The sequence below is a fragment of the Lampetra fluviatilis genome, chromosome 37 (assembly GCF_964198595.1).
Source record: "Lampetra fluviatilis chromosome 37, kcLamFluv1.1, whole genome shotgun sequence".
Classification (NCBI taxonomy): Eukaryota; Metazoa; Chordata; class Hyperoartia; order Petromyzontiformes; family Petromyzontidae; genus Lampetra; species Lampetra fluviatilis.
This window is the reverse complement of record NC_136311.1, coordinates 1,245,001-1,268,652: the sequence shown is the minus strand read 5'-3', so window position 1 is coordinate 1,268,652 and position 23,652 is coordinate 1,245,001. Positions and strand designations below refer to the sequence as shown.

Genomic DNA, 23,652 nt, shown 5'->3' with positions numbered 1-23,652 from the left:
GTCCCATTTAGAACTCTCAAGGGCAGCGGTGCATCACCCAAACCCCCAGTCACGGAAGAGCCTCTGGGAATTGATGCCATAGAACTACTGCTGAATTCAAGTGATTTGTTATCCGCACGAGGGGCCCTGCTGCTGCTGCTGCCTGCCTGTCCCACGCCAGTTGGATAATTGTCTTATCTCTGACAGCTGGAATTCAGACCAATGAATCTGAACATCTGATGAAACATAATATTTACATGATACGGCCCTTTGGTCGACCCGTCCGAAACCATCGACTCGCGACTCTTGAGAACCCCGTTCAGCCACGGGGAGTTGGACACCCCGGATTCGATCCCAGAACCCCAGTGGAATCGGCTCGGCGCTCCGACGCCTAAAGCCACCCAGATCACAAGATCGAGAAAACTTCAACGCGGCCAAAGCCAGGGATGCCACCACCACCACCATCGCTGCGACCGCCAACATCACCACCGCAATCACCACTGCCACCACTGCTATCACCACTGCCATCACCACCGCCATCATCTCTGCCATCATCACCATCATCACTGCCATCAACACCATCATCACCACCACTATCACCACCGCTATCACCACTGCCATCACCACCATCAACATTGCCACCACTGCCATCACCATTGCCACCATCATGACCGGTGGGAGGAGTGAGTATGGGGGTGCGGGGGGTGTTAATTCGACTCTTCACAACTAATGATCAATGCCCCACAGGGCACTTGAGTAAATCGCGATGATTTCCCAGCTTGGTCGTCTTCGTCATCTTGTGGAGGTGGGGGCGGGGGGGGGGGCGCTTTTGGTAGCGAAGCGGCACTGGGGGCCCGGCCGCTGTTGTCTCCCCATCGGCAACATTCAGGGGAACGCACCAGGCACCCATTTGAGGCCAAGTCGAGCTAAATGAGGCCCACTTTAAAGGACGCAAGCTCCCCTCTTGTGTCCCACACAGACGGTTGAGGCGATGCCGTTAGCGAGCAGCTGTCAGGGCCGGCACGGTGCACGGGCTGGGTGCGTGACCGGCAGCAAACCCGGCCACCTTTGTCTCCCCGGGCAACTCAGGGCCGAGTCGACCTAGTGGAGGCCCGGGAATGGTGCAGGGATACATCACATGTCGGCCCTGGCCGGGGATCGAACTCGGGTCTACCACGCACGAAATAACAAAACAACTCTAAAACACACAGACACACACAGACACACACAGTCCTTTATTATTTATTTTGCTATTTTTGTCGCAGAGTAATTTATCATGAACGACCGGTTAGGCATCGTCAATGCAGCCGTCGTGGTGATTATTGCTGCTGCTGTTATCGTGCGAGTGAGTCTGTGCATGCCTTCTTCCATTGTCAGTGCCAAACACCATGCACGTACGCGTGTGTGTGTGTACTTGTGTGTGTGCATGTGTGTGTACGTGTATATACGTGTGTGTGCGAGTGTTTAAATGAGTGTTAATGCAAGGGTGTGTTAGTGCGAGTGTGTGCGTGAGAGTGTGTGCGTGAGAGTGTGAGCGTGAGTGTGTGTGAGTGAGTACAGCACGCGTATCACATTTCACGTCGTATACACCACCGCGGGGCTCCGGCGGCTTCGTCAATTCATCTCTCACAAAGACAAATATCCCCCATGTAGCCTTAACAGACTGTTGTGGCAAGTGCTGTTAACGAGGGAGTGGGTGGCCAGCACCACGCCCGGCCGCCTTTGTCTCCCGAGTGGCGATGCTTACTACACACCGCACCAGGTACTCATTTGAGGCTGAGTCGACCTAGGGGACGCCCAGGACCAGTTCAGGAAATCGTCACCGGTGTTGGCCGTGAGCGGGAATCGAACTCTACCGCTCACCGAACACTGCGTACACTCACACCACGCAACGCATCAACTTCACACACGTCACACAAACACCGCAGCACAATTCTCTCTCTGCCCTGACGTCACCATTCGTCTCGATTACCCAGCGAGCCCCACACCGAGTCTCAGGAGTCATTCTCAGGAGGTTCCTGCCAGGTCTTCACAGCAGACGGGGAGGGGACTACTGCTGCGTAATTCCTGCTAAGTAATTTGCAGGTAACTCTTCGGTATTGGGATGTTGTTTGGCCAATAGCACCGTGGCGAGATATTAACTATTAATTGCCTCGCCTAGTATGCAGGAGGTCGTGGGGTCGATCCCAACCCTGCCGCCTGCTGCTGTATATTTGGAGTTTGCGGCGTCTCTCTCCTCGTGGTCGTGTGGATTTTTCTCCGGGTCCTCCGGTTTTTCCACCCTCCACGTTTAGTTTTAGTTCAATATCGTGCAGTTACATTTCATGGGGTTTTAGTTTTTATCAAAGCAAACCGGAGAACCCGGAGGAAACCCCGCGCCTTCGCGTCGCAGTCCGTGTCGTTCCGCACAATGTCCGACGTTTTGCTCACCGTGCAGCGAGCGTCCCCAGGAACAGAATCCTTTTTCAACCAAAAACGTTCCGAAGAAGTTCCCAGCACGTGGCACCGAAACGCCGGACATCGCTTGCCGCGACCCCAGAACGCACGCTACGACCCTAGGGTGGAGCGGCGGAGCAATGATTGACGTGCCCTGCGACCCGATTCACGGCCGTGGCAAATGTCAGCGGTTCCTGAACCGGTAATGGGTTCCCCTCTGTCTGCAAAACCACTTTGACCAGCGTGATGAAGTATGGTCAAACGCCGTGATCTGTCACGGAGACTCGCATCTCATTGGGGTGACCACATGGGGAACGTCACAAACGCAGCCACGTGGCGTGACGTCACCTCCTTGGCGCACGTCTTCGATTCGTCCCAATGCCAAAAACAACCTGTCCAGCTGCAGCCCTGTCACTCACGTGCCACCTGCTCCAGCCGACAGAGCGATCTGCAGCACACAGGGCGAGGTACGGATCCTGGACCGCGGAGTTTGGACTGCGCTGCAGCTATCGATGGGCAGGGTCACGCGATTGGCTATCCGTGAACATGTGGCCGTGATAGTTTTAATAGAGCAGTGGTGGCTCGTGTCCACCCACCCGCTCACCCACCCACCAGCTCACCCACCCGCCCGCTCACCCACCCACCCGCGCACCTGCCAACCGGATCGCTCACTCACTCCACTCTTGACCTGGTCACAATAAAGCCGCAATTCGCCCGTCAAAAAAACGCTCCTTCTGCTCGGCAAGAAAATCCGGTATTTAACGTCTCATTTGCAGCGAGTTGCTCGCTCCACCGGCACGAGAACGCGAGAAGCGTTGCGTGCGGGGAGGTGGGCGGGGAGGGGGGGGGCAGCGTTAGCGAGCCGAACCGCGAGCATCAACACGAAGCGGCGGGATGTGATCCACGGGCCACGCGGAATGTGCCACGGTGGCACCAGCTTTCCACAAAAACACATTCCGCTCCGTGATCCACGGCCGCTCGCCCTCGCCTAGCGGCGCCCATCGCGGCCCGTCCGTGCCGCCGGAGCCTGGACTTTAGTTGCGACGAGCGGGCGTGCCGACGGCCCTCACGAGAAGAAGAGAGTCCCTGCATGGGCACCGGCGGTGGAACAACGGCTGAAAAGTGCGCGCAGAAGCGTAGAGAGAGAGAGGGGGGGGCGCACGCTGCGAATGACTCCCGAGAGACGGAGAGAGGAGCGCGTGGATCAGAGGACACGCGCGGTGTAGAGACGGCATGGTGACCGTAGAGACGGCACGTGGCCGTGCCGTCTATACCTCCACGGCCGGCGGTGGAGGTGCACGGCGTCTCAAAGAAGAGAACGCCCTCGGGAGACGACGTTCACCGTGGAGATGGAGGGACGGATTCAGCTCGTACGCCGGCGCTAAATTGTTGCATCGGTAACTTTGCGAGGCCATAGGTCCCCCTCAGTCTCAAAGACAAAGATCCCCCGTGTAGCCTGATAAGACTGCTGGGCCAAGTGCTGTTAGCGAGAAGCAGGGCACACGAGGGGGGTGGGTGGCCAGCACCACGCCCGGCCGCCTTTGTCTCCCCAGCGTCGATGTTTTTACACACCGCACCAGGTACTAATTTGAGGCTGAGTCGACCCAGGGGACGCCCAGGACCAGTTCAAATAATCGTCAATGGTGTTGGCCTTAATCGAACTCGGGTCCCTGGGTTCATAGCGCAGCGCGCTAACCGCTGCACCAACGCTCCCCGCACCACCACCACCGCTGCCAGCATCTCCCTTCCCCCAGGGTGCCCCTCCATGGCCCGTCGTCTCTGTGGCCTGCCCTCCTCCACCCTGCACACGGGTCCCACCCATCACTACCTCCTCCACCACCACCACCTGCACCACCAGCTTCTCATCGTCATCATTATACTTGGGCTGTTCCAAAAACTAAGCAACCTCAGTCTATGTTTTGAAATCATCCTGGCAATACAACTGGGGTGTAACGCACAGGGTAATTATATCGATAGTTCTACAAAATATGGCTGAGGTATGAGATCGATGCGGGGTGTGACGTGCACACGCGACTGGAGGCACCATCGCCATCCCGGCGTGGACAGATTAGACACCGTGGTATATTTTACTCTCTCCCCTCCCTCTGTAATATTTCTCTCTCCTCTCCTCCGCTCAGTGCAAATCTGCATCTCTCTCTAGAGCGGTGTGTCTCTCTCTCGAGCTCTGCGGGATCGTCATCTCTGTCCGTCGGTGCCCGTCACTTTGCCTTCTCCGGCTTCTCTTTAGCAACGCCGAGTCCCGCACGGAATGCTGAAGTTTGGCTGAACAACCCCCATGACCGACACGGCACGGGATAGAGGCCTTCCACCAGCAGTGGGCCGACAGACGAGCTGGAAGTGATCGTGAACGAGCGTTACTCCAGACACGGCTAACACCATGGTCGATGCCAAACACAAACCTCGGCCCGAGGCTCTCCTGCCTTGCGCCACAGTGGGCCAGGGCGCTGTCACTCGCCCGACCGAACCCAACCCGTGGCATCTCCGATTCGCACGAAGGTGCCGCGCGGATTAAAAAGTGCGCACTGCAGACACGCGAGCCAGCCTGCAGCGATCGTGCACCACCTGCGCTTGCGCCTACGATTAGCACGGTTGGCTACGTACCGTGCGAAAGAAGTTCAACGGACATATGTACATCACGTGTTGCAGACAAATGCTCTAAACACGCGCTTCTAAATGCGGAGGAAAAAACTGGAGGACCCGGAGAAAAGTTCACGCGACCGCGGGGAGACAGACACCCAAACTCCAAATATGCAGGAGTCGGCGTTGGGATTGCACCCATGGCCTCCTGTGTAGCGGGTGAGGGAGTGAACATCTCCCGGCCACCGCGGCGCCCCTCATGACGCCATGAACCCGGCAACCCAGAAGCGGATTTAGAAATTTCCTGGCACACACTGACACACAGAGATAAAGATCCCCCGTATAGCCTGTGCACGCAGAGACACACGCATGCACACACGCACAGACACACGCACAGACACACGCACTGACACACACGCACGCACCCGACCTGTGTGTGTACGTGTGTACGTGTGTGTGTGTACGTGCGTGTGTACACGTGTGTACACGTGTGTGTACGTGCGCGTTACCACAGAACTGTCAACAATGAGCAGCGCCACCGCCGCCGCCTTCAAACAGCTCAGGCGTTATTGACACAGACGACGACGACGCCGCCGACGACGAGGACGAAGAGGACGACGAGGAGGAGGAGGCACCTAAGCCTAGAGTCAACACGGCAGGGGGGGTTGGGGGGGGGTTGGGGGGGGTTGGGGGGGGTTGCAGTGAAGGCGCGAGCGAGCGAGCGTCACCACGGCACCGTCCCGCGTGGCTCACCAACGACACGAGAGGCTAAATTGCGAGGGGCGAAAAAAATCGATTTCCAGCGTTTGCAATCAAACGCCGGTAACCGCCACGCGGCTCTCTGCCGTCTCGCACCTCGGGGCTGCCGACGAGGCCGGGGACATCGAGCGCTCGCCGCCGAGGCCCCGTCGAGCTCGGCGGCTCCGCTACGAGGATGACAGAGAGCATGCGCGGCGGTGGCGGCAGCGACAGCACAGGCACCGCGACGCCCAGCGTGGTGGTGGTGAAATATGGTCAAATAACGTGGGGGAAGGCCCCTAGCGCTGCAGTGGAGTGGGGGCAGAGTTGGCCGCTCGCGAGTTCCCAGGGCCCGCACGGCCCCTGCGTGTTCAGTCGCGCCGGCTCGGAGCGTTCCCACACCTCTTCTCCTCCTCCCTCTCTCTCTCACTACTTCAATCTCTCATTTTCCATCTCTCTCTCTTCCCATTTCTCTGCAGCTACATTTTCATCCAAGGTTATTCCCCCCCCCCCCACGAGTGCGGGCGTAGCTGTCGAGTTCACAGGTGGTGCAACTGCCCCCTCTCTCTCTCTCCTTCTCGACGTCGACCCCCTCTCCCATTTCCATTGCGGCCCTCCCAACCTCCCTCTCTCTCTCTGGCCTCTTCCATCGTCTCTGTCGTTGCTCTCTCTCTTTGCCGCCCGCTTCCTCCAATTTTATCTTTCCAACTCCGTCTCCCCCACGTCCCGTCCCTCCCATTTCTCTTCCTCCTCCTTCCTCCTCCTATACCCTCCACCACCACCTCCTCCAGCCTCCCCTCATCCCCCAGGTATGAGCGCCGCGCGCGATCAAAGGCACGGGGGATTAAAGAGAGAGCGAGGGAGACAGATAAAGAGAGAGCGAGGGAGAGAGATAAAGAGAGAGCGAGGGAGAGAGATAAAGAGAGAGCGAGGGAGCAAGGGAGGGAGAATCCGGTGGCTGCGCCTCGCGGCTCTGGATTAATCGCCGCCTCGACCCGTCCCGTCCCCCGCTCCCCCCGGATTATCTCCTCCTGCGCGAGACGGGGCACGCCCGCTCAAACGCACAGCTCGCAGCGACCCCATAGAGCTCCCATACAGAAACCCATAGAGCTCCCCATAGAGCTCCCATAGAGCTCCCAGCGGGAAGCGGAAGCCACAGAGGCTGAGTGCACCACGGATGACACCGACACGATTCATCACGAGTGTGGCGGTGGCTAGGTGATGTTGACTACCTCGCCTGGTATACGGGAGAGCGTGGGTTCACTCCCGACCCAGACGCCTGCTGCTTCTGTATATTTGGAGTCTGCGTGTCTCTCTCTCTCTCCATGGCCGCGTGGATTTTTTCTCTGGGGCCTCCATATTTTCCCTCCACATTTAGAAACACGATTCTAAAGTATTCTAAAAAAAGATCTATATAGCGAAGTCCAACTGAGCTGGTAAAAAAAAATAGTTTCTAGTTTAGTTTCAGGTTACGTCGGGTCGATGTGATGATGTCAATTACAGCCAATGCCCTCCACCACCCGACACAGACACAGCCACAGCCTTGAGGGCCCAGAGAATCCAATCTCTCACATCACTTGATGCAAGACGTCTACATAGGGCTCTGCTCATTCATAAAATCCTCATTGGCAAATCTGCGCAATAGCTATTTCATTAACCCCCATTGCCAACCCCAAGAAACCGAAGACGTTCATCTAATTGCCTTCGGAACTATCCCAAGAACAAGAATTGGATCTCGTGACAAAGCCTCTCCTATTGCAGCAACAATGTTTTGGAACAACTTTGCTTCCTCCCTTAACATCGTAAATCTTCCTTCAAAAATATCCTGAAGCAGAAGATTAGATTGTGATTTGTTAAACTTTTTATGTGCCATTGTATTAAGCGACTGTGTTCTTGTTGTTATCTTCGTGTGGTCTGGGACTGTTTCTTGCTGTGGTTTTGCTGCCTTGCCAAATCTTGAGAATGTGTGTACTTTAAATGTGTACACTTTATCTATTTTTACGTAATTATTTTCAGTGATTTGCTTTCCTTTTGTATACTTTGCACTCCGATCGTTTTTTTCTGCATTGTTTGCTGTTGTAACTTTCTGACCCAACCCCCTCCTGGACATCTGTAAAAAAAGCTGCATAGCTCATCGGATTTCTCCTGGATAAATAAAGATTCTAAATATGTTGATCACTCGAGGGCTGACGACGATGACGACACCGCGGGGTGCCATCACCAGCGGAACGCCGTACGGAGCCGTCGCCGCACCGTGCCTCGCTCACAACCACCGGCTTTTGCCAAAAAACAAGAACCGATTCGGGGGGGGGGGTGTTTGTCGGGGTGACTGCTCGATCGGCTTGGCCGTGTCGGGTGGTAGAGGGTACACAACCCACACGGCCGTCTAAGCCACAAAGAACCCCAACTGGTGACGGGGGGTAGCCACGCGTCGCGTTACAACTGCTGGGGCAGAGTCACCGAAGTCTCACTGTGGGGGAACGTTTCCCACCCGACAGCATCGTTACGATTTACCTGTTGAGAAAGAGCGGGAATAACAACTCGTAACGTGCTGCCGTAACACTCGGCTGACCCAACCGCCCCGGGCGATGATGATGATGATGGCCTCAACGTCGCCTACATCCGACTTTACATCTCAACATCAAAGACTCGAGAGCGTTCGTCAACATCTCCGGCGGACGAGCGGCGCGCGCGTCTGCGTCGCAACCGCTGGACGACGTTCGCGGCTGCTCTGGAGGAGCGTCTGAAAGAGTGCGGCGAGAGTTCCCGTGGGTGCCGCCAATTTATTTATTTCCTGTGCAGGAGCGCGGCCCCCGACGACGGCACGAGGAGCGGTGGCGCGGCGGCCGAGCGCACACGCGTGCCGCACCGAACCTCGGGCCCCCAGGTTCGAATCCCGATCGCGGCTCGCTCGCCACACGCGAACCGCCGTCTCTTGCACGGCCAATCAGGGTGGGCAACGCCATCTCGTTTTCACGAGCGGCGGCCGGATGCGCGAACGGCCACAGGGAGCGCTGGCGCTGTGAAGCCGGCGAGTTCGGTTCGATTCCCGGCCACGGTGATCATCGTTGGCGGGCGACGGCGCAACATTCACCAACCCCCGCACTGACCGGCGAGGTGAAGTATGGTCATATCCGAACCAGGGTACACCCACGTTCGTCGAGCACGTAGACTTTTAATGGACACCCCGTGGTGGCGATCGGCCCGCGCCATCAACCCCGAGCAATCAGATGACACAATCGTTACGCCGAGGGGCATGGCCCTCAAGCACCCATTCATCCAGCGACGACGAACGGTTGGGGGTTGGTGGATCACAGAGGCATCGGCGAACGGATGGCGATTTAGAGCTACGCGCTGTGCTATCGCTCGCATTAAGCAATCGAATTGCTCTACCGATTGTCGGTTCAATAAACGGACCGATCGGATAACGCGAGCGCGGTTGGGAAAAACAAGCCTCGCCTACGTTCCCACGCACGAGCGTGCCGCAGGACGGGAGGCGATGGGCGCCGCTGGGTGACGTAGCGCCAGGCGTGGCTTGCACCGGGGGGTTTCCCGGCTTCACTAGGCAAGGGATGTGCGGTCGGCCGCCAAGTGGTAAAACCAACGGGGCTCCGCTTCAACAACAGCTGAATAAGTAATATTAAAAAAACTGTTTTTAAAACACGCTTTTATGAAATGTACTAGTAATGGCAGAACTCCACGAGTCCAGGAAGTGGCCCCGAAGCTTGCCATGACGTAAGGGACCGTGGCCAATTACAGCCAACCTCAGTTGACCGTGGACAATTAGACCCAAGCTGAAACTTAACATGTAAAAAAGAATGTTTAAAAAATATATTTTTTATTTTTTATGATACAATATAGAATTGTCATCAGTATGACATAAGTATAGCAAGTTTGCAGTCGATACCACATTGTGAAGTGGGTTAAAATTGAGTTACAAGATTTGAGGATACAACAACAACGACAACAACAGAGTGAGTTAAAAGAAAGCGTGTAATAAAAACTTCGGGGCCGCTGGGAGACGGTTGGGGTACGACAGTCGAGCAAGTAGGTTGACGAGGTTGCACAGGCAGGCTCAGACAACCAACACAAACAACCGCCAAGACTGATTACATCACCCATTTAGTTGATTAAAATGGGGGTGAGGGAGGCGGGGGGGGGGGTTCCATCGACGCGCGCACGCATCCACACGCGTACAGAAGCAGCGACAGCCCTGCTACCGCCCGGTGGGGCTTCGAGTGATTTACGATCTCCCCCGCCACCTCCCGCCACCCCCCGCCACCCCGTATAAATAACTCAGAGGCACGCGGTGGTGGTGGTAGGGCTTGGCGTGCCCCTCCCCTCCACCACGCCGCCCAACCGGAAACTTCTCCGAGAATCTAATAGAGCGGCTCGGTTCCCCCCCCTCCCGAAGGAAGCTCCCCGCTGGGCACGCGGAGCGAAACGTCGGACGACTTCATGGCGGGCGACCCGCTGGGAAACGCGCGACCATGAAATCTGCGTCGGGCGCGTGCCCGCGTCGTTCCGTCCTACAGACAGGGTCACGTGGCGCTCGCACACGACACCTGACCCTCGCCACTCGCCAATAAACACTCACCACTCACAGAACACCTCTCACCTAACTGCACTCACAAGTTGCTACGAGGGCAGTGAGAATCCGGTTGAGGAACTCGTGGGCAATCCAGTCTATGATTTTGAAGTGGGGCTGCGGGCCCCACACACATACACACTCCGGGCTATGATTGCAAAACGATAGTGCGGATAAGCTGCGCCGAACCGACAAGCCAAATTATCAGGGTCATGGTCAATGTCCTCATTCTGTCCACAGCGGGGTCACTCACCGTGCGGGAGGGGCCAGTGCACGAGTGGGAGGGGCCAGTGCACGAGTGGGAGGGGCTAGTGCACGAGTGGGGGGGGGTCAGTGCACGAGTGGGAGGGGCCAGTGTACGAGTGGGAGGGGCTAATGCACGAGTGGGAGGGGCCAGTGCACGAGTGGGAGGGGCCAGTGCACGAGTGGGAGGGGCCAGTGCACGAGTGGGAGGGGCCAGTGCACGAGTGGGAGGGGCTAGTGCACGAGTGGGAGGGGCCAGTGCACGAGTGGGAGGAGCCAGTGCACGAGTGGGAGGGGCTGCTGTAAAGTAGGCGGGGCTGCCCGAGGGAGGGGCCCTGCCAGCTCACCGAGTGTGCCCCGGCTGAAGCTCCCAGAAAAACCGCAGCTTTCATATTAATCCGTGAATCATGGCGTCGTCACGCCCTGGGTGTTCGCCAGCGGGGGGGGGGGCGCGGTGCGATGGAAGTGGCACATCAAAGGAGGCGCGCGGTGTCATCACCGCCGCTCTTCCGAGTCGTGGGGCAGCGTGCACCACGGACGCCTGAGCATGCACCCCCCCCCCCCTCGTGTGTTTCCACAAGAGCACAATAGTCACCCCCTTATATCTTTTAAATGTTTCTCTAAGTTAACTTTGTAACTGGGCTCTGATCGGGCGCAACGCAAATCTGCCCGAGCCGACTCGCCGCACGCTGCAGACAATTTGTTAATTAACACCGAACTGCGTTTGTGCAATATCCTCGATTTCCCAATTGGACGCAGTTTTATTTGAACAGATTTCTCTTTGCTTATTTGCTTCATTGCTGCAGCTTATTTGAATTGTTTTTATTTTTTATTTTGGGGACCAGTCCACGCTTGCAATGGAGACGTCTACCCTCGTCTCCTCCGGATAATTAAACAAAATTAAGCTTGAAACGAACTCTGGCACCCACAGAACAAAGCGCGAATTCGAAACCACAACTTGGCGACATTAAAAAGCTACAAATCACAACCCTTGCTGGCATCAGATAAACTCTGCCCGGGGTAAAGTCCCTTGCATTGCACGGTTGGCAATGGGAAATATTGATCTTGGAAGGGAACAAACTTAAACTTTGAAAAGTGACTCTACGGGTTAGCCGCGGAGCGCCCGAGCACGTCGCTCGGCATTGCGCGTCCCGACGCTTGGCGCCAGGAGCCCGGACGGTTTTATAGGGCGGCGATCGATTCGTTTCCTGCAGAAGCTCCCGGCCACGCACAACGAAACGTCGGGCGGAACGACGCGCGGGGCGATCGTCCGCGATCGAGGAAGCCGAACCGGGGACGGCGGTGCCGCGGACCGCTGCAGCGGACGAGCGGCGCTCCGCCCGAGCCGAGCGGCTCCCGTGGGGTTGGGCGGCGCACACCGGGCCCACGCTTCGAAACCCTTCCTGCGACTACTCTCCCCATTAACTTTGTTGTCCTTCCACCAGACAGTGTTGTTGTGAGCTTTCACTTGGGCCGACACGGCCACGGGGGTGGGTGGGTGGGAGAGAGAGAGTGGCGTGGCGGAGGTAAGGAATGCAACCACGCACGCTGGAATCTTGTCCGAGCCGACCTAGGGAAGTCCCAGGCCAGCATGCGATACCAATTGGCACCGAGGGCGGGCAAGGTCACGAATCAGCCACTTGTCCGCACGTGCGCGTGCAGCTCCATGTCACTCCACACACAAATACAACGCTTCCCGTGACAACGATGACGAGGCCCCGTGACTGCTCGGGTTGGCCGGCGAGCCAGCGAGCTCGAGAACACTCGGCGGGGAGCCAGGAGGCCCTGGCCGCTGGCGGCGGTCGCTGCAGAGGAACGGTCCCAGCACAGGCGCCTCCAGTCCGCGGGCACAACAAGAACAACAACCACAACAACAACCACAACAACCTTCCCCCGGGAGCACCGTCCCTCGCACAGCAGCAACAACTTAGGAGGAATTCCCCCCCAGCATGCTTTGCACGTCAAGATGACATCGGCGTTCCCCCGGGCAATGATGGTGGTTGGCAGGCCTAGCAATTCGTTGAGCGACGTTCGAACCGGTCCTTGCTCCCCCCCTTCCCACTTCTCTCCAGCCCCAGAGTAGTGAAGTATGGTCAACCAACTCCGATCCCGTGCTGTGGAGGCGAGGGTTGGTGGATCACGTAGAGATGTGCGAAACTGCCAGGCCGCGCTGGGCTGCACGAGGCGGTTCAGACACGTGCGGTACGTACAGTGGTTGGGTTTCTGAATCCATCTGTGCGGGGTGTGGAACCCCTGTAATCATGGCGGGTTTTCTCCGGGCCCTTCGCTCCCCTCCCACGGGAAGCCAAACTCGGTCATGAGGAGTTGACCAAACATCCCAATGCAGGCCCTCCTGAAACAGCACGATGCCTCAGCCTTCCCTGGATAAACCGAGGTAAATCTTACGATTCGACTGCAGCGCATTACGCACGCAGCCCCCGCGCCCCTCTCCCTGCCAGACTTCCCCCACACCTCGCGCCGGTGCCACCACGGACGATAGCGGTGACCCAGCGCGGCACGGAGGCGCCGGGTGGACTCCGCGAGAGCCGCAGGACAGGCTCGAGAGACACAGCGCGACGAGGCCGTGAAGTGAAACCTCGTCGTCCTCTGCACCATCTCCCGATCGTTTCACAATACGCGCCGCTAGTCCGTCGATAATGCCGCTTCCCCCCCCCCCCCCCCGTGTGGGGGGGGGGCCTTGAGAATGCAGAGCGTAGAGCGGACATCGTTTCGTGCCATGGCTCTTGTTCACTGTGCACAGGAAGGCCACTCTCACCTCTCCCTGGCCTCTCTGAGGGCCGTCGCCCGAAACAACGCCCGCGACGCAGGCCACAGCGTCGTTATTGACATGGCGCGTGTGGAGCTCTTTGTTGTGAACCGTGCTCGCGCACCCCTGTCTACAGCAGCATCACCAGATAATTAGTCCCATTATTTCAGCGCGGTATCTGTAAGCGGATCGCCCTGTAATTTACAGCCACGTGTGTGCACGTGCACACGCGCGCGCGTTCAAATTAAACTTCGTGTGCAGGATCAAGACGCCCCCTCCCCGCCTGCGAAGCCCGAGCGGCCGTCGGAAGGTTTCAGGGAGAAGGGAATTGGGCGGTTTGACCTTCGACCTCTTGTGGGAAGCATCGTCTCCTCCCCAGGTCCCCCGTGCATCAGAGCCTTGGGGCCGCCCGCCCGGGGCGAGCTCTCAGCTTGGTTACACAATGCATCGCCGTCATCGCCATCAGCCACGATCGATCCACTGCTGGACTGAGGCTCCCCCCACCCATCCAGCCCCTTCCCCGACGGCGCTCCGCCGGTTCTGCCACGCCGCCAATCTGCCGCGCCTGCAGCCAGCCGAGCCGATGTCCCCCTACGAGCGGAGGCGCCGCTTCCGCCAGCGGGAGCGCGAGCGCGTGCGCGCAGTTGCAGGGTTACACCTGGCGCGTTGGCGTTGGGTTTTTTCTCTGCTCCCGTCTAATATGTTCAGACAAAGACGCGCTTCATGGCGTGCCACGCCCAGCCGTCCCTAGCACCTCTCACTGCCGTCACCGTCGAGGTGGGAAGATGGGCGGCGCGAGAGAGCTCGTCACGGCGAGAGAGAGAGATGGGCAACTGCGATAAAGCCTCGATGATAAACGCGCTGACAAAAGACAAAGATGGCCCTTCAATCCGTCGGGACAAATATGGCACGCACAACGCATCGCGAGCACCGAGAAAGTCGGACACTGTGGTGGTGGTGGTGTTGTGGTGGTATCATTGTTGTTGGTGGTGTCATTGTTGTTGTTGGTGGTGGCGTTGTTCGGGGTTGGACCGCGTGCACACAGCGGCCCAGATAGCCGATGCCGGTGATGCTCACAATGTTCGCGATGTCACTCTCACAAAACAGGTGCCCGAAGATTTTTCCGGATCAGAATTTGCGCCGAGCATGGGATCCGACTGAGCGAGACGACCGTAGCAGAGAGACTGGCGGCACGCGCATCACGGGACGGACCCCACGTGGTACGAACGACGCAGCAGCACAAGTTCGCAGATCGCAAGTCAAGAGAAAGCCCCGATCATTGTTTCGCAAGATCAGAGGGGCGATGGCATGCCGACGATGATGATGACAGAGCCAGGCCATGCTGATTAACGAGGCGGGCGCAGGCTCTTCCCGGTCAACTCCCTCTCCGCGTCTCGCTCCTATCGTCGACGTCTGCCCTCTTCCATCACCAGTGGAGGCAGTTTCCAATCAGCGGCGCTGGCACGGACGCTCGCGCGGGCGCTGGTGCCGGGGAAATCAACGGGTCATCCCCCAGTCCAATTCCTTCCCCTCCGCCCCCACCAACCACTCTTCGTATCCCGGTGACCGCACGCCCCTCTGGTCCGTGGGCCACGAGCGCAGTTGCACCGCCTGTGCGTTGGGAGTCGGCGCCGTGTTAATACGGACAGCTCAACGGAGGGGCTCGTCGCGTGGAAATTTATAGCGGCCAAACACTCTGAACGCGTGATGTCGATTCTAAATTTTGGAGAGAAGAACCGGAGGACCCGGAGAAGAATCCACGCGACCGCGGGGACAGAAAGAGAGGGAGACGCGCAGGCTCCAAAGAGACAACAGGTGTGAGGGTCGGGCTCGAACCCACAACCTCACGGATACCAGGCGAGGTAGTTAACATCACGACTCCAGGCGACAGCCTCATCAGGCTTTCGGCTGATGAGGCTGTCGCTGGTTGTAATCACCAGTGAAGCGTCACACTCGAGTTGTAAATGTCGTGGGTTTACTTTCCATTACACCGGTGTGCTGATCTAGTAACTAATTAGGATGTTTCGTTTACGTGACAAACCTTACCAAATTGCTGTGTCGGGTGGTGGTGGGATTAACGACATGCAATCTAACCCAAAAAAAACCTTTATTATGGATAATAGCTGGGAATGTTAATGTCCCAGGAAAGAGATTTCTCAGAACAGCAGCTGCCCGACGCACACGAACGATCTCACACACACACAATCATCACCCACGCGCACACACCGCATCATTATCATTACACTAACACCATCATCATACACTACCACACTATACAATCCACTAAACTTGTTATTTTACCAGGTAAGGCTCTTTTTCAGAAGCTACCTGGCCACAGACGATAGCTCAACGAAGTGGCTGATCACGTGCAAATGTACAGCAGCCAAGAACTCAAAACGCGTGATGTTAATTCTAAATGTGGAGGGAAAACCCAGAGAAGCCGGAGAAAAATCCACGTGACCACGGGGAGAGGCACCGCAAACCCCAAATATACAGCACGCGATGGAACCCACGACCTCTTGCACACCAGGCGAGGGAGTTAACATCTCGCCATCATCATCATTGCATGCACACCATCACCATCACACACACCATCACGCACCACCGCACACCATCACCATCACCACTATCAAGCACGCAGCCATTTTGCACGCGGGCTCCGTATCCCATTGGAGAGGGGGACAAGGGGGGACAAGGGGGGACAAGGGGGGGGGGGTGCGGGGAAATCAAAGAGGGGTGAGGGCGGAGTGGAAGCATTGAGAGCCAGGCACGCGGGGAGGCAGAGAGAGAGGGGGGGTCGGGATGAGGGCGACCGAGGGGCGTGACACGGGGAGACGCGCCCCCTCGGGCATTTCTAGGCCTCGGCAAGGTAAGGTAAAAGTTAAAAGGTAAAAACAACGAGCCTACCTTTACCCTTACCCCATACAAATTACTCGATTACAGGGTAATTACTAGGGAACTACACATGAACAAGGTTTATAACGGTAAATGCTAGGTAGACCGCTTTATTCATATAGAATACTCTCGATGATTCCAATTTTACACGCTTGTTGTCGTTGTTTGTTGTCATTGTTGTTGTTGTCGTCGTTGACATCGTTGTTGTATCCTCAAATATTGTAACTAAATTTTTACCCACTTCCTAATGTGGTATCGACTGCAAACTTGGTATACTTATGTCATACTGATGACAACACTATATTCTATCATTAAAAAGATATATGTTTTTAAAAACATTTTACATGTTATGTTTCGGCTTGGGTCTAATTGTCCACACTCAACTGACGTTGGCTGTAAATCACCACGGCCCCTTACGTTATGGCAAGATTTGCGGCCACTTCCTGGAGTCGTGGAGTTCTGCCATTACTTGTACATTTCATAAAAGCGTGTTTTTTTAAGTTGTTTTAAATATTACTTATTAAATGGAAGCCACGGACTGCGCCACGGAGCTTTTAGTGGTAAACAAGGTACCGTATTTACCGGGTAATACTTCGCGCTTCCTTTACCCTACCGGGTAATTGGTCCGAGCTACCTTTACCCTACCCTTTACCTTACCCCTTGGCATGTCGACACCTTTACCCTTTTACCCGGTAAAAAGGGTAAATTACCTTACCTTGCCGAGGCCTAGGCATCGCCATCGTCGCGCGAGCTGTGACCCCCGTGCGAGACGCTCACAAGTAACAGCAGCACAACTAAATCGACAATAATACGCCAGCAGTAAGAATGTGCAGTCAGTTGTAGGTTCCCCGACGCGTCAGCCCGCCGCACGCCGGCGGGGATGCCAGCCAATGGGGATGGTTTTGCCATACTTCACCGCGCTGGTCAGTGCGGCCTCCCCGGAACCGGTGCAGATGTTGCTCTTCACCGACGTTTGCCGTGAACCGAACCGGGGTCGCCGAGTTCAAACGGCAGCGTGCGCGGAACCACGATTCCATCTCGGCAGACCCGGACAATATTTCAACACCCGGCACACCGCATCCAGTAACCCCCTCTCCCTCTCTCTCTCTCGCTGTGGCTGGTGGGCACGGGCCGATGACATCGACCGAGCAGCGACCCCGAGAAAATAATCCGTGCAGTATCATAGCCCCTGGGCACCACCTCGATGCCACCTCTCAGCCCATACACACACACAGACAAAGATTCTCCCGTGTAGCCCACACCGGCTGTTGGGGCAAGTGCTATTAGCGAGGCCACATGAAGGCTGGCAGGGCACACGAGGGGGGCGGCGTGGCCAGGAAACCACGCCACCACTGACATCGCTCGGCCCGACCTTAGCCCCTGTGAGGAGCGCGTGTGTAAATATATGTTTATATATAATCCCCTGGTCTCCCCTGCACATTACGCCGCTTTGCCGGAGCGAGCCGTCGGCTGGTTACACACAATTCAGCATCAGCAGCAGCTATGATCGAGCCGCTGCTGGATGTAGGCCGTCGCCATCTTTCATGGTGCTGCGATGCGACGATTCACACCGAACTCATCGCACAGCAAACACCACCAATGCCCCCCCCAACACCAGCAATGCCCCACCAGGGACGTCCACCGCGGTGCTCGGAGCGTGCCCGGCTCCGCGGGGTCCACGACGCATCGGAACGAGCGGCGGACACGAGCTCGCTCAGCAGCGGCAGTGGCAGCAGCCTCCACACGTTCGGCAATAACGCCGCCCCAACCGGGGAATATGATCTAATATGCAACGGTTCGGGCAATGGCCCTTCGTCATAGCAGAGAGACGCATGTACGCAGAACTTCCTTGGCATCGTACGTAGCCGGCCGCGCTCATCGGAGGTGCTGGGCCGAGTCGAGCTCCGCTCGTGCCGCCAACGACGAGCGGAAGTTCAAGCGAAGCGCCCCGGACGAACGCTCCGGGCGCGGCGCCTCTCGCCCACGAGCTCCTCCATCGTCACCGCCACCCGTGGCCAATCCACTGCTGGATGAAGGCGTCCCCTCGTCGTGTCGCTCATTCGGGATTATTTGAGCGGACTTCACCACGCTGGTGAGTCGCGGGTGGGTGGGTGGGGGGGTGCTGAGAAATCGCTCGCCCACGATGATGGCGCGGCAACCAAGAGCCGGCGAGGAATCCGGGTTCGGCGTGGGGCGAGACGACCATTGCGCCACCGCTCCCCCCGCCGCCCCTCCCAACCGGGGAAAGGTTACAGGACAATGTAATTGGTTTTTTGACCTTAGACTTTCAAAGAATATAGCGCTTGTGAGAACTCGAGGCGTGCGTCAGCTTCAAAGGCTACAACAAAGCCCCCCAAACTCTCGCGATTTTGCAAAGGGCCGGTTAATATTCGTCTTCATTAACCGCTTGGAGCGGTGGGACGGCGGTTTGCGCACTGCGCTGCTGAACTCTGGCCGGCCACGCCAGTCGGGTTCCAGGCCACAAGCCACCAGCAGCTCTGAATCGATCCTGGGTGGTGGCCCATAGCTCAAGACACCCGGAGTGACCAGCGTGGCGAAGTATTTAAATTATAACAATTTTATTTTACCAGGTAAGGCCCAATGAGCTTTGTAACTCTTTCATCAGAAGTGACCTGCCCATCACAAATGATTGGTCGACGACGTGGTTTATCATCATCACGTGGGAATGTAAAGTAGCAGCCAAATACTTCAGACGCATCGTTTCTGAATATGGAGGGGAACCCGTTCGGGTTCTCCGGTTTGTAACTGCAGGATAATCAACGAAACTAAAAGTGGAAAGGGAAAACCCGAGGAGCCACAGAAAAATCCACGCGACCACAGGAAGAGAGACACCGCAAACTCCAAATACACAGCAGCGGGCGTCGTCAGGCTCGGTATCAAACCCACGAACCTCCTGTAAAACAAGGCGAGGTAGTTGACATCTCCTAGCCACTCTGATGATGAGAGAGAGAGACGCAGACTCCAAATATACAGCAGGCGTCGATATTGAACCCACGACCTCCTGTAAACCAGGCGAGGTAGTTAACATCTCCTAGCGACCGTGATGAAGATCTATAGCCAAACGACCCAAACAACCGCCCCCTCATACAAGACCGTGTCCACGGCTTGGGTATTATATAGCGCCTTCATCCACACAGCATCGTGAGAGAGCGCTTGTAAATAACCCACGGCGTCATCCACCCGACACCGACTGCTGGAGACCCACACGGCCGTGGCTCGGAGTTCGTCTCGAGCCCCGTTTCTCAAAACAGGGGTCGCTGCTGCCTATAGCAGCAGCAGCAGGAATTCTCAGCCTGCGTGGCTCTTTCGGGAAACATCAAAGCGGACCCCGCCACCGGAGGGGAGGAGGGAGGGGAGGGCCCGGCTCACGCGGGGACGACGCCTCGGCCACGGGGACTCCACGAGGCGAGCTGCCAACTCGAGAGGGTCGTCGTACCCCGCCACGACGTCCGACGGTTCGCTCGCCGCGCCTCTCCGTTAACCGAATCGTTGCACGCGCAAGAGCGAGCCATCGTTCGGGCAGCTTATTTGCAATCGCGATCTGGAGCCCTCTGTGAATCTACTGCTGGATGGATAGAGTTGCTCCTCCCAAGAGTTCGTGAAGTATTTGTTCAGGGAATGCCGAACAACCGACATCACGTAGGCAGTCATCCAGCAGTGGATTGACAGGCCCTGTGATAAAAACACTGTGCAGAAATCCAGTCGCAGTAGGAAGACGCTACCCCACCCATCCGGCACGTGAAGCGAAACGTCGGACATCATTCCGAACAACACCTGGTGGTGCAACCCGAAAAACACACGTGGGACCTTTCCGTAGTACAACCTCGAAAAAACAAGCAGCAGCAACTACCACCATCAGACAAAGATCCCCCGTATAGCCTTCACAGACTGTTGGGGCAAGTGCTGTCAGCGAGCACATATAAAGGCCGGCATGACACACGAGTTGGTGGGTGGCCGCCTTTGTCTCCCCAGCGGCGATGTTTACCCACCGCACCAGGTACTCGTTTGAGGCCGAGTCGACCTAGTGGAGGCCCAGGACCGGTTCAGATAAATCATCACCGTTGGCCGTGAGCGAGAAATCGAACTCGACTCGTCGGATTCGTAGCGCAGCGTAGCGCTAACCACTGCACCACCGCTCCCCCACCACCACCAGCACCCCCCACAGGGCCGCGTCTCACCTGCAGGATCTTCCCCTCGGCCCCGCTCAGGGCCCCCGATCGGCTGTACGAGCCCTGCAGGTCGGTAGGCCGCGTGAGGTAGTTCCCGCTGCTGGGTCTCGGCTCGTACAGGATCACCTCGATGAGGGCCGCGTCCCGCCCGGGACTGACGGCCAGGGCGCACGAGGGCGGCGGCGCGAGCAGGAGGATGAGCAGCAGCAACGGCGGAGACGGCGGCGGCGGCGGCTGGGGAGACGGATGAGCACGGTGACGGTGGTGGTGGTGGTGATGACGGTGGTGGCGGTGGTGATGTTGGTTGGGACGAGGTGAAGGTGGCAGCCCTAGGCTGCTGCTGCTGCTCGAGTCCGGCGGCAGCGTCATCATCGCTCGCCGCTCTCCCACCTTCCCCACCGCATACTGCGCATCAGCAATGCCGTGGCCTCTCGTGCAGGGGCCGTGGTGGTGCCCTGGATGCTTCCGCCCCGCGTTCAACAACAACGGGCGCAGCAGCGGCAGCGGTGGTCGGTAGCGCGCCCTCAATCACCACGATTCAGACAACGAACGCGGACGGAAATAGCATTAACGTTGATAATCGACTATTCATCGTTAAATAACCGCGAGTCGGACACTAGTTCTTCGGCTGCTAGTTCCACGTCCGCTGAGAATTGGCGCTGGTGCCGCGCGTTCCCCGGTTTGTCGCCGCGCGCGCGGAGCTCCGCTGGTTCCTGGCCGTGCGCGGTATCGATCACATCGCCTCCTCCTCCTCGCTCCCTCGCCCTGCGCAGCCGCGGCCGCTGCGAATCTCTGCGCGCCTCTCGCGACGTCTCCTTCGCGGCGGCTCCTCCGATCCTCGCTCCCCGCTGAGATGGAGCGGCCGGAGCGCCCCAGTCGATCGTGAAATCCGCAGCTCCCCCCCCCGCTCCTCTGCTCCGTGACTCTCCTCTGTTGCGTGTCTCTCCTCCTCTGTTGCGTGTCTCTCCTCCTCTGTTGCGTGTCTCTCCTCCTCTGTTGCGTGTCTCTCCTCCTCTGTTGCGTGTCTCTCCTCCTCTGTTGCGTGTCTCTCCTCCTCTGTTGCGTGTCTCTCCTCCTCTGTTGCGTGTCTCTCCTCCTCTGTTGCGTGTCTCTCCTCCTCTGTTGCGCCGCCGCCTTCCCAGCAAGCGGCACGGAACCCGCGGACTGGATTCCGCGGACTCGGAACTCCGCGGCGGACCCGGACTCGTCGGAACGTGGTCGACGTCCTCCCCCCACCACCACCACCCCCCACGGGGTTGTCGCCTTCGCCAAAGAGCACAGGGCCCAGGGCGGGCGAGAAAGAGAGGAGAGAGATTGGGAAGAGTGTCAGCGGGCGACGCAGCGAGCTGACAACACGGAGAGAGAGAGAGGAGGGTAGGGGAGGGAGAGAGAGAGAGAGGCAGGGAGGGAGAGGGAGAGAGAGAGAGGCAGGGAGGGAGAGAGTTGTGGGGCTGGAGGGGGGAGGAGGATTGGGGCAGGGAGGGGACGGCGAATTAAAGAGAGCGAGGGGGGGGGCGCGGGGCGAGTGGGGGGACGCGGGAGGCAGGCGGCGCCCGCCCCTTTGATCTCGGTCACATGACACTGAGCACCCGAAGCAGCCTCCTCTCTCTACTCCCCCACCCCCAACCGCGAACCCCCCTCCATCCCTCCCCCCTCCATTACTTCCCCCTCCCTCCACCGCACAGAGCACACAGCCCAAACAATCCAACTCGCGCCCCCCCTCTCTCTCACACAGCGCTCTCCCACCCATGCACCCCCTCCCTCCCTCCCAGCCTCCCAGAACCAACAACCCCCCCTCACCCACCCATCCCCCACCCCAAACCAGCAGCCCCCTCCCCTCCACCCACCACAAACCAGCCCTCCTCCAACTCACACTCACACACACTCTCACACACTCACACACATTCACACACACACATTCACACACACTCACACACACATTCACACACTCACACACACTCACATTCACACACATTCACACACACTCACACACACATTCACACACACACTCACACACATTCACACACACTCACACACTTTCACACACACACTCACACACACATTCACACACTCACATTCACACACATTCACACACACACACATTCACACACACACTCACACGCACACACACACGTACACACATTCACACACACATTTATACACACACACACACGCGCGCACACACATTCACACACACTCACACACACACGCACACACACACATTCACACACACACACATTCATACACTCACACACACACGCACACACACACGCACACACATTCACACACACACTCACACACGCACACACACGCACACGCACACTCACGCACAAACACACGCACAGACACACACGCACACACACGTGCACTCACACACACGTGCACTCACACACACGCACGCACACTTACACGCACACACACTCACACGTGCACTCACACACGCACACACACGCACACACTCACACACACACGTGCACACACACGCACACACTCACACACACACGTGCACACACACGCACACACTCACACGTGCACTCACGCACACTCACACACGCACACACACTCACACACACGTGCACACACACGCACACACACGTGCACTCACACACACGTGCACTCACACACACGCACGCACACTTACACGCACACACACTCACACGTGCACTCACACACACACACTCACGCACACACATTTCTGCCCCCATACCCAACCCACAGCCACGGGGCTCACGTCTTTCTTCAGCCAATGTTTGTCTAGGTTCTAAACTATTCATGTCTATTAGATGGATCAGGAGATGCATTCAAATGGCCCCATTATTTATTTAAATGTGTAAGTATGTGTGTGTGTAGGGGGAGGGGGACGGGGAGCGGTGGCTCAGTGGTGTGGGCATCGCGCTATGGACCCGGCCACCTGAGTTCTGTTCCCGGCTACGGCCGAGCATCACGGACTAAATAAATAAATAAACGCATTCGTCGGGTTTGGGCCTCCCCTAGGTCGACTCAGCTTTAAACGCGCGCCTTAATGGCGGCGCGTAAACATCTCGGCACTGGGGCGTGGTGACCGGCCACACCACAGTCCCTGCGGCGTCGCTCCGGCCCCTTAATAGGTGCTCGCTAACAATCACTCTCTCGTCCACCCCCCACCCCCCACGGTAGGTGAGGTCGCACCGGGGGCTCCCCCCTCCCTTTGATCCGCGCCGCCGCCGCGCTCTTTGTGA

The 23,652-nt window shown here is 57.6% G+C and overlaps 1 protein-coding gene across 1 annotated transcript in view; it reads right to left on the bottom strand.

Annotated features, from left to right (window-relative positions):
- LOC144945201 (uncharacterized) overlaps nucleotides 1-21,801 on the bottom strand; it is a 113,482-nt gene extending 91,681 nt beyond the window's left edge. The window contains 1 exon segment of the mRNA XM_078873509.1: nucleotides 20,444-21,801. Within this exon segment, the coding sequence (XP_078729635.1) occupies nucleotides 20,444-20,803 (360 nt within the window). The 5' untranslated portion in view covers nucleotides 20,804-21,801.
- Nucleotides 21,802-23,652: the final 1,851 nt, after the last annotated feature.